At 49.0% G+C, this 10,976-nt stretch overlaps 1 protein-coding gene across 1 annotated transcript; it reads left to right on the forward strand.

Annotated features, from left to right (window-relative positions):
- Positions 1-532: 532 nt before the first annotated feature.
- Positions 533-9,700, forward strand: LOC136158134 (pulmonary surfactant-associated protein D). The gene is made up of 7 exons (XM_065919898.1): positions 533-731; positions 5,067-5,183; positions 5,464-5,571; positions 5,893-6,000; positions 6,362-6,478; positions 7,104-7,187; positions 9,324-9,700. Exons 1-7 carry the CDS (start codon positions 533-535, stop codon positions 9,698-9,700), a joined length of 1,110 nt encoding a protein of 369 aa, XP_065775970.1.
- Positions 9,701-10,976: the final 1,276 nt, after the last annotated feature.

A 10,976-nucleotide genomic window follows, 5' to 3' on the forward strand; every position in this document is an offset into this window, starting at 1 on the left:
ACCTTACCAAGCATTAGGACTCTGGATTTTTTTTCAGATAGCACTGCAGACTCCAGCACTATTCTGTGCAGAGCAGCAAGTGAGAGGAAACAAGCCAGCCTTGTAAGAGGTAAAGCTACCAACTTCCTGGTTTAAAAAGGGATAAAGAGGCCCAGAGAGGGAAGGGTCCCACCTGAGGGCCCTCAGTGAGTCCCTCCTGGTGTAACAATGACCTCAGTGAGGAATTCTACATCCTGGCCACATGCCCCTGGCAAGTGTGAAGAGCCCCCAAAAAGATGACACAGAGCATCTGAGAGTAGATTCATGCTGCTGGCAGACTGGCTCAGAGGTCCAGCTGGTTCACTCATGTCCTCCCTAGCCAGACCTTATCCTAACTTTCCCTAAACTGCTTTTGGAGCCCTACTACGCTTGGCCCCAGTGGATGGGAGAGGAGACGGGGGAAGGGCTTCTCCTGACCTCCAGGAGCTGGGCCAGCCCTAGTCCTCGTCCTTGGACCAAGAGCACCCCCTCTTTCTGTTCCTCTGCCTAGGACATGCTTCTGCTCCCGCTCTCCGTGCTGCTCCTGCTCACAGAGCCCTGGAGATCCCTGGGAGCAGAAATGAAGATCTATTCCCAGAAAACAATGGCCAACGCCTGTACCCTGGTTATGTGTAGCCCCCTGGAGGGTGGCTTGCCTGGTCGTGATGGACGAGATGGGAGAGAAGGCCCCCGGGGGGAGAAGGGAGATCCAGGTAGAACTGTGTCCATGGGCTTGTCCTGGTGGGAAGGGGTGGGCACTGGAATTGTAACCAACCCAGAAACTCTGGATCTTGTGCTGTGGAAACCTTGAAGATGGGCTTCCCAAGTGGGTGGGTTTCCCCCAGATCTTCAGTCCACTTGAGACATGCCTTTACTGATTGACAAAGACTGGCTTGCCCAAGCCCCCAACTCCATAACCAGCTGTCCTGATTCCTCCCCTAGGATCTTCTGACTTTAACCACCCCCAAGAATGTACAATGAGACTGATATTCAGAGGCCCCTACTCCAGAACTCTTGGGTTTCCCAGGTAGCGCAAGTGGTAAAGAACCTGCATGCCGGTGCAAGAGATGTAAGAAATGCAGGCTCAATCCCTGGGTCAGGAAGATCCCCTGGAGGAGGGCATAGCAACCCACTCCTGTATTCTCACTTGGAGAATCCCACAGACAGAGGAGCTGGTGGGCTGTGATCCGTTGGTTTACACACGACTGAAGCGACTTAGTACACACATGCTGGAGACATAGGAGACGTAGGTTTGACTCCAGGGTTGGGATGATCCCATGGAAAGAAAATGGCAACCCACTCCATTATTCTTGCCTGGAGAATCTCATGGACAGAGAAATCTGTTGGGCTACAATCCACAGAGCCACAAAGAGTCAGATGCAACTGAGTACACACACTCCAAAACTTAACTGTTGCTCATTCTTATTAAATGTTGCCTCTGCAGAAAGTTAAATATTTTTGAACTGATGACAGTGTTGTAAGTTTCAGTTTAATCATCTGTAGATGGGAATAATATCAACCACACAGTGACAAAGAATTGAGTCAAGGCTTCATTTCTTTGTTGGGTCTTCAAGATAAAAAGTTTTATCCTTCGGCTGTACCAACCAGCTTAATTCTCCTGCAGTTCCCAAATTTACTGATTATTAAGGGAATTTTCTGGAAACACTGCCCCACAGGAGAAGATCTGGTTTTTACTGGCAAGAAGTGAGAATTTGATGAACCAGCAACAAGGACGAGGGGATCGCCATGGCCCCGGGCCAGGGCTATGGAGGGATCAACTGAGGTCTTTTATCTTTCTGGAGTTTGTGCTTTGATTGGAGAGGAAAGAAATGGACAACATTAAAGTTGAAAAGAATACATAGCATCCCCAAGATTTGTAGGGTAAGAGTCAAGTCTGTCTTTTAGAGAGAAAGTAGTTCCCAACATGAATGGGCTGGGGCTAGAGAAGGCCTCCTAGAAGTGATCTCAGAGGAGGGGTGGTATTGGCACCTTGAAGTGCCAGCTCTCTCTAGTTCCCGAGGGGCCCTGAATTGAAAAGTATCCCTTCTTCTACCTCCCTGCTCTCATGGCCGCCATGGTTTGTGCACAAGTTTGGGCAACCTCTAATGGTCCCTTCTAAGGAGTGGCTTGTTTCCAAGGTACCTGCTGCCCTCCCCAGCCAGGGGAGAGCCCAGCAGAGGCTCAGCCAAGGCCCAAGTGTCTCTGCCTGAGCACAGTGCACCAGGGGGTCTGGGATGCAGGTCCCATCCTCCAGGCTCCCATTGCTTGCCTAGTGAGAATTGGAACCAAGAGCAGGACACAATGTCCAGCACAGAGGCTCTCACCACCCATCAAATACACCAGTCTCCCACCAGCTGCACATTCTTGGCCCAGGCGAGCCTGGTCCTTCTTACCCTGAGGGAATGGTTGCCAGATCTGAAATGTCATCTCTCCTCTCCAGGTCTCTGAAACCTCTTCAACCTTGAAGTCCTGTTTCCTCTGAGTATATGCATGGGTTGGGGGTACTGGGATAGGATGAGGGACATCTCATAAGCTGTTTTCTTTACTTGTTACCTGTGCCTCACAGTTTAAAACTTGATGACATATTCCTTGCAGATCAGGACCTGGTGCTAACATTTACATCCTGCTCAGTGCTAGGCAGAAAACTATGTTCCACAGATAGTTTCTCACTGAACAGAGAAATGAAATAATGAGGAAGTGAACAAATAAGTGAATGAATAATTTAGTAGTAACTGACAGATTTCTTTTGTTCTTTTTGCACATGAATGCTTTACTCACAACAGTCAAAAGATGGAAACAACACAAGTGTCTATCAACATTTATCCACAGTGAATGAATAAAGAAAATGTATTGTATTCATACTATAGAACATTTCTCAGCCATAGAAAGGAATGAAGTATTGACATGTGCTACAAATTGGATGAGCCTCAAGAATGTCACTCCTAGTTTAAAAAGGCAGACACGAAGGGTCATATATTGTATGTATTTATATAAAATATCCAGAATAGGTAACACAGATAGTGTTATCTGCATAGTAGTAGCCAGGGCCTTGGAGGAGGCAGGGATGGAGTGATAAATGGGTATGAGGCTTTCTTTGGGATTAATGAAATAGTTTTAAAATAAAGAGAAGTTTTACAATTATGTCAATATTCTAAATGCCACTGAATTGCATACTTTAAGCGACTAATTATAGGGAATTCCTGGTGGTCCAGTGGTTAGGACTTGGTGTACTCACTGCCAGGCCTCAGGTTCAAACCCTGACTGGGGACCTGAGATCCTGAAAGCTATACATCACAGTAAAAAAAAAAAAAAAAAAAAAGATTATTTTTATATTATGTGAATTTCACCTCAATGAAAAAAGAATAATCAAACTCACAGAATTGAGTGTATAATTTGCGAATCAATAGGCATTTCTCCCTTTAGTCTTTGAAAGTAAATCTCTCATAATTTCAGACTTAGGCAACCTTCTTAAGCTAATGTGATTTTTTTTAAAATGTTTGATCATTTCTACAAGACAATTAACATGTCACTAATCACAAAAGGAAGAAAATTAAAATTACTTGAATTGTGCCCCTTAGAAAAAACAACTGTTAACATTTGTATATGCCCTTCTTGTGGTTTTCTCAATGTGTGTTACATGTGCACATGCCTGACACATGCATGGACATGTTGAAGAAACCGAACCATATTAAATAGAGTATTTATAACCTACATTTATCACTTAATGATGCATATTAATTTTGACTATCTTCTTTTAAAAACATGTTACATAGTGTTTTCTCTTCTTTATATTAAAATAGAATTGATCTATAATATATTAGATTCAGATATATGAAATATGATTTCATATTTGTATATATTGTGAAATGATTGTCACAATAAGTCATGTCAATGTCATCAACACACATAGTTACAGTTTGTGTGTGATGATAACTTTTAAGATCTGCTTGCTCAGCAATGTTCAAGCATGCAATCCAGGATTACTAACTATAGTAACTTTGCTGTACATTTTATTCCTAGGACTCAATTTTTTTTTAACTAGACATTTGTACCTTTTGAAGATTTCTGTCCATTCTGCTCACTTTCCAACCCCACCTCTAGCAATCACAAATCTGTTCTCTGTATCTGTGAATATGTTGTTTCTGTTTGTTTTCTTTTAGATTTCACATATAAATGAAATCGTATAGTACCACCCTTCTCTGTGACTTATTCCACTAAGCATAGTGCCTTCAAAGTTCACCAATATTGCTGCAAATAGCAAGATTTCATTCCCTTTTATGGCTGAATAATGTTCCATTGTATATGCACCCTGCATTTTCTACATCCATTCTTCCATCCACAGATACTTGCGCTCTAGGCTGCATCCATATCTGGGCTACTATAAATGATGCTGCAATTAACTTGAGGGTACATATATCTTTTCAGGTTAGTATTTTCATTTTCTTTAGTTAAATACTCAGAAGTGGAATTGATGGATTATATGGTAGCTCTAGTTTTAGCTTTCTGAGAAACCTCCATACTGTTCTCCATAGTGGCTGTACCAATTTACATCCCTGCTTCACAAAGTTTCCCTTTTCTCCACTTTCTCCAGCACTTCTTATTTGCTGACTGATAGTAGCTATTCTGACAGGTGTGAGGTGACAGTTCATTGTGCTTTTGATTTCTGTTTCTCTGGTGGTAAGTGTCAGGTGTCATTTCTGACAGAAACATTGATTTTGGAAGTGGGAGGGCAGAGAGTCCATGGTCCGGGGTAAAAGCTGACAGACTTAACTGCCATAAATACCGTGGCTTTGGGGAAGGGGCAGGTGTATTGTATGCAAAGTCAGGTGGGTCTAGGTTTGGATCTCCTTCCAATTCTGCAAGCCTGTTCCTTCACCTGTAAAATGGAGATGTGGATATGAATTTCCTAGATCACCACTGCACCAGTCACCTGGAGAGGGAGTGTCTACACCCTACAGAACCCTGAAAGAATGCCAGGGCCCTGACTCTGGAGGCAGCTGGCTCCTCCTGGGCCGGGATCAGCTTTATGTCCATCTCTTCTGCCACAGGTTCACCAGGACCTGCAGGACGAGCAGGAATGCCTGGACCAGCTGGCCCCATTGGGCTGAAAGGGGACAATGGCTCTGCTGGAGAACCCGGACCAAAGGGAGACCCTGGACCACCTGGTGAGCAGCTGGGCGTGGAATGCAGGTGTCTGCAGGTGGTGTGCTGCGTTAGGACACGGCAGTAGGCGAGCACAGATTCCACCCCAGGAAGAGGAAGAAGGTCATTCTCAAGGTGGCACAGGGTTATTTCAGGGAAGGCTGGAGATCCTGGGGAAGGCGCAGTGGGGTCAACATCTTTAGGAAGAGGCTGCCTGTCTGAGTTCTATTCATCCTCATCTTTTATGCACTCCCACTTCCAAGGAGATTCAGTGTCACTAACTGGGCTGGTCCTTTTCCCCAGGGCCTCCAGGCATGCCTGGTCCAGCTGGGAGAGAGGGCTCCTCAGGGAGGCAGGGGAGCATGGGACCTCCAGGCACACCAGGCCCCAAAGGAGAGACTGGGCCCAAAGGTAGGAGGGTGGTATGTGGTGGGTGAGGGAGGGAGACGGGAGGGGTGACATGGGCAGCCCTGGCGGGGACCAAGCTATGTGCACAGTGCCTGGAAAGGCCGAGATCCTCCGCACCTGGTAGCACTGGCCTGGGCTTCACCCTCAAATTTCCCACACTGGCTGAATTTCCCCCATACCGTCCCTGGATAAGGCCAGGCAGTCAGGAGCAGTCTCCCAGGTCCTCTCTCACCTAGAGCTGTGGGTGACAAGCTACACTGCTGAGGAAATGGTACCTGCTGAGCACACTCTCAGCCGTGCTTCTCCAATGTGTTCCCTCCTCAGGAGGAGTGGGTGCCCCAGGCAGGCAGGGCTCCCCAGGCCCTGCAGGTCTCAAAGGAGAGAGAGGTGCCCCTGGTGAGCCCGGAGCCCCTGGACGTGCTGGGGCGGCAGGTGAGCAATGGACGTGGGGCTGGGCTCATATTCCCCTGTGCCCATCCCCACCAGCCATCAGGTCAGAGCTGGCATTCCAGGGCGAGAACCAGTGTTGAATTCTGGAAACTGTCTGTCTCGAGGGAGAGGGTGGTGAGAGTGGCAGGGACTGTCTGTATCCAGGGAAGGCTGGTTGTCGGGTTATGGGACAATCACTGTACAGAGGGGATGCAAGAAGAGGTTCCAGGCACAGAGGGATGTTTGTACAGGTGGAGGGTGTATGGCTGGAGGATACGAATTCCATGTCTGGGGGTGGGGAGTGGGCGCGAAAATGCTGAAATATATGTTCAGCACTCACCCATTTCTACTTCTCTTATCCCAGGGCCTGCTGGAGCCATAGGTCCACAGGGACCTTCAGGTGCCAGGGGCCCCCCAGGACTAAAGGGAGACAGAGGTACTCCTGGAGAAAGAGGAGCAAAGGGTGAGAGTGGGCTTGCAGGTAAGGAAGACTTGGGGGCCCCATTAGGGTGTGGGGCAGGGAAGTGACCTTATTCAGCTCAGCTCTCCTCTCAGGCAACCTGTTTAGTTACAGATGGAGGTAGAAGCAGGAAAACTTGACAGGGTGGATGGCGAGGTGGACTCTGGTCTTAGCCTCTATGACTTGCTGGAGGACAACCTGAGCAGATTTTCTGTCTGATCTGTATGACAAGCAAACCTCTCTCTCCAACTCATCAGCTAACCCTGAACAGCAAATAACTCAATGGATGGAAATTATTCAAGCTGTGTGTATTCCTCTCCTACAACCATACCACCCTCTGCACCACAAAAGGAAGTGCTATCAGATTCCTAGAATCTGGAATTAAAATGACATCTGGTTCACTGTTAGTGAGGCACAGGGACCTCTTCAGGGGATACTGTTCACAAGAGAACTGCAGGAAATCCCGTGGAAGCAGAGGCCAGCTAGGTCAACAGAAGAGGGCTTTCTAGGGGTCTGTTCCACCTCCACCTGTTCCACCTCACCCCCAACTTGCGTCTCCACCTGGACACTCTTCCCTTGAGGCCTGGGTTCTGAGTGACCTCAGACTGTTCTGGATCTGTCTTTACTTGGCCTCTCTCTCTTGCAGAGGTCAATGTTCTCAGGCAGCGGGTAGGAATCTTAGAGGGACAGCTACAACGCCTCCAGAATGCCTTCTCTCACTATAAGAAAGGTGAGTTCCTGGATCTGACCCTGAGCCAGGCCCTGATCATGGGCCTCAGACTTAGTCTGGGCTTGGCTTGCAGCTTGCTGGGGCTTGGGTCTAAATTGGACTTGCTGGGACCATGACTGGGACTGACCTAGACCTGGGGCAGGAGCGGGGCTAAGGACGGCTGGGACAGAGTCGTGCTCCAGGAACTGCAAGTAGACACACGGAACAAGGAGGAGGAAGTGGTCAGTGTCACCAGTTCAGCAGACCTTATCCCGGCATACCCTGGGCAGGTCCCTACAACAGACAAGGGGACACCCAACCCTTGTCTTCCCTCTGTAGGGCCAGGTATGCAAGTGCACAGAGAAGCAGCCTCACAGCCCAGGGCAGCAGAGAATCCAAGACTGGTCATGGGAGTGGGGGTGGGATGTTTCATGTGGGGTTCAAGGCTGCTGGGGACATGTCCTTAGTATGTGGTCACCAAGTATCTCTCCCTAAGCATGCCTGTGTGTCTGGCAGGAGCAGGCTGCCTCCAGTCTCTGGTCAGTACTGGACTCCCCCTGCACCTCTTGTGGTGTTCAAAGCAGAGATTCTTCCCTAAACCTGGATCCTAAGCAGGCAGAGGCCTCCTGGAGCACACACCTGAGTGCCCTGTGCCCTCCACCAACTGTCCCCCCTCCTTCTCTGCTCTGCCTGACGACAGCTTTGCATTCGCATCATTCATCCAAACTCAGTGATTGATAAAAACTTTTCTGAATGAGCAGAGCATAAAGAGGCCTGATCTGGTGAGACATATTGTTGGCTTCTAAGGACTCAAGCCAACTAAGTACCAAAGTAGTTAAGGATGAGAGTTGCCAGCGTTTGGTATGTCTTCCTCCTTCCATAAGCATATCTGCATACGTATTTACTCCTGCATATGCACACTGATGCAAACAGAGAACGTGGGCATATGCACTGGCTACACTCGTGTGTACTTAAGCACCATCACCTATGTGACACCATCTACATACATGAGCACAGTGTACATATAGGCTCTCCTATCCAGATGGACCTTAAGTCTGCCCGTGTATCTTCAGACAGACACATGGGCACTTTCACTCATACAAATACACATCCACCCAGATGCATGCGATGTAAACCCAGTAGTGTCACATGGACTTACACTGACCTTGTTCAGAGCTGATCTGGGTGCCATCCTGACCTCCTAGAGAATCTGTTCCCTGAGTCCCTGTTGAAGCTACTCAGAGAAAGGCAGATGGTCAGGGTGCAGCCTGGGTTCCTAAACAGTCCAAGGAACCCTAAAAATTTCCATGTATGACCCTAGAAGTCAGAGTGATGGGGACGGGTTACAATAAGAAGAGATACTTACGTCACACAGAGGATACTGTTATACAGTATACCCCTGCTTTAGAAATAACGAATGAGACCCTGAAAAGGGAAGTGAATTTCTTGTGTCCACCTGGACCATCATTGCCAAGGTGAGGATAAACACATGGTCTTCTGGATCCAAAACAGGGCTGTCTTTAGTGCTGATCCCATCCTGCCCACTATTCCTACACACACTGCCCAGTGGTCCAGGGAGGCTGAGTGACTTGCATCAGCCACAAGCAGGTCAAGGCCAATATCAGGCTGTTCTCAGATGCACCCCCATCCTCTCCTTCCCCTCACCCCCTCAGATAGCACAGAACTCCCTGTGACAACCCCATGTGCCCAATCATCATGGAGGGGTTGGCGTGAGCCCCCTGCATGGTATTTCCCCCACTTTCAGGAACTGCCCTGGGCTGCATGGTGTCATTTCCCTCCCAAAGTCATTCCAACCTACAGAGTAACTGAAAACTTGATTCTGGCATGCAACACCGGGAGGAACAGAAAGTGCAAGCTTTAGCGTTACCTCCAGCAAGGTCTGATCCTTGTCTACATCTAACAGTTGGGTGAATTTGGGCCTCTAACGTAAGCACCTGAGTTCCGGGGTCCTCACCTCTACCTGGAGACCATGGCACCACTCACAGGGCACATCGTGCAGCCAGGACTGCTCAGAACCAAGTGCCTCACTTTCTTCCTATTGGTGCCCTGGTACCTGGATAGGAGACTGGAGACTCCAGTTGAAGGACAAGGTCTAGATGCTGCCGCATCCCCAACCTGACTCTCCTCTTCCCCTAGCGGTGCTCTTCCCTGATGGCCGGAGTGTTGGGGAGAAGATCTTTAAGACAGCAGGCTCTGAGAAAACATTTCAGGATGCCCAGCAGATCTGCACACAGGCTGGAGGACAGCTGCCCTCTCCACGTTCTGCAGCTGAGAATGAGGCCCTGACTCAGCTGGCCACAGCCCAGAACAAGTCTGCTTTCCTAAGCATGACCGACACCAGGAAGGAGGGTACTTTCATCTACCCCACGGGGGAGCCCCTGGTCTATTCCAACTGGGCCCCCCAGGAGCCCAACAATGATGGCGGCTCAGAGAACTGTGTGGAGATCTTCCCCAATGGCAAGTGGAATGACAAGCTCTGTGGAGAGCAGCGCCTCGTGATCTGCGAATTCTGAGCTCCCCCACGCACGCACACAGTGTGTGTGTTGGGGCAGGGGGCAGTGCCCAGAGCTGCATTTTTCCAGTGTTTCAATAAAATGGTGACCCTCTGCTGGCCAGGGCTTCTCCACATAGCCACAGGATAAGGCCAGAGGCAGGGCTCGTATGGAATACATCCCTCAGAATAAAGTTCGAAACTGGTTTCACACAAGAAAGATTGGTCAGAGAAAAAGAGGGGCAGCCTCCCTTCCCAGTAGCAAGGGCTAAAGGAAGGTCTCCAACTCTCCCCTCTTGCAAAATCCAGTGTCTCTGCCTCATCCCTCCATCTCTACCAACCATCGGTTGCATTTGACCCCACTGATCACTGTCTTCTCCTCCTTCCCTTTTCCTCTCCTGCCTGCGGTTTTCTTATCTTCCTGGCTGCTCAGCATCACTCTCTTTCCCTTCTTTTCCTCCTCTGTCTCTCCTCCTCCTGGACCAGTCCACAGAGGAGGTTGGGAGCCTCAATTCTGGCTCCCTTTTCTCCTCACACTCACTCCAGGCTTGGGCTCATTCTCTCCCATAGCTTAAATTCCTACTATTGATGCCTCCCTCAGGTAGTGTTCTGTTCAAGACCTCTCCCCAAACCCTGGACTTCTCTAGCCAATGTATGCTGTAGCCCTGGGTCTGGGTGTGTTGCAGGAAGGAGGACCCCTTCCAGGGCCTGAAACTGGGCTTTTGTCTAACACTTGGAAATGAATTGTCTGAGGAGACGCATGTGCTGACAAAGCAAGCGATTTTATTGGGAAAGGGCACCCAGGTGGAGAGCAGTAGGGTAGGGGAACCCAGGAGAACTGCTCTGTCACATGGCTTGCAGTCTCGGGTTTTATAGTGATGGGATTAGTTTCTGGGTTGTCTTTAGCCTATCATTCTGACTCAAGAGTCCTTCCTGGTGGTGCACACCTTGTTCAGCCAAGATGAAAGACAGAGAGAAGGATTCTGGGAGGTGGTCGGACATGTGGTGTCTCATTTTGGCCTTTCCCAAATTGTTTCGGTTGGTGGAGGCTTATTAGTTCCGTGTTCCTTACCAGGACCTCCTGCTGTAAAACAGCTCATGCAAATAGTTACTATGGTGCCTGGCCAGGGTGGAGGGTTTCAATCAGTGTGCTTCCCCTAACAGGAGGTCTCTCAGTGGCTGCCTCTTGCTTCAAGCCCTGAGCCTAGGAAGCTGCACAGGTATACAGGGATGACCTGGCAGGAAGGTACCAGCTTCTCTGGCCAGATTGAGTGGCCTTACACCCAGTAGGACCCCCA

Source organism: Muntiacus reevesi, chromosome 2, assembly GCF_963930625.1.
Source record: "Muntiacus reevesi chromosome 2, mMunRee1.1, whole genome shotgun sequence".
NCBI classification, from domain to species: domain Eukaryota; kingdom Metazoa; phylum Chordata; class Mammalia; order Artiodactyla; family Cervidae; genus Muntiacus; species Muntiacus reevesi.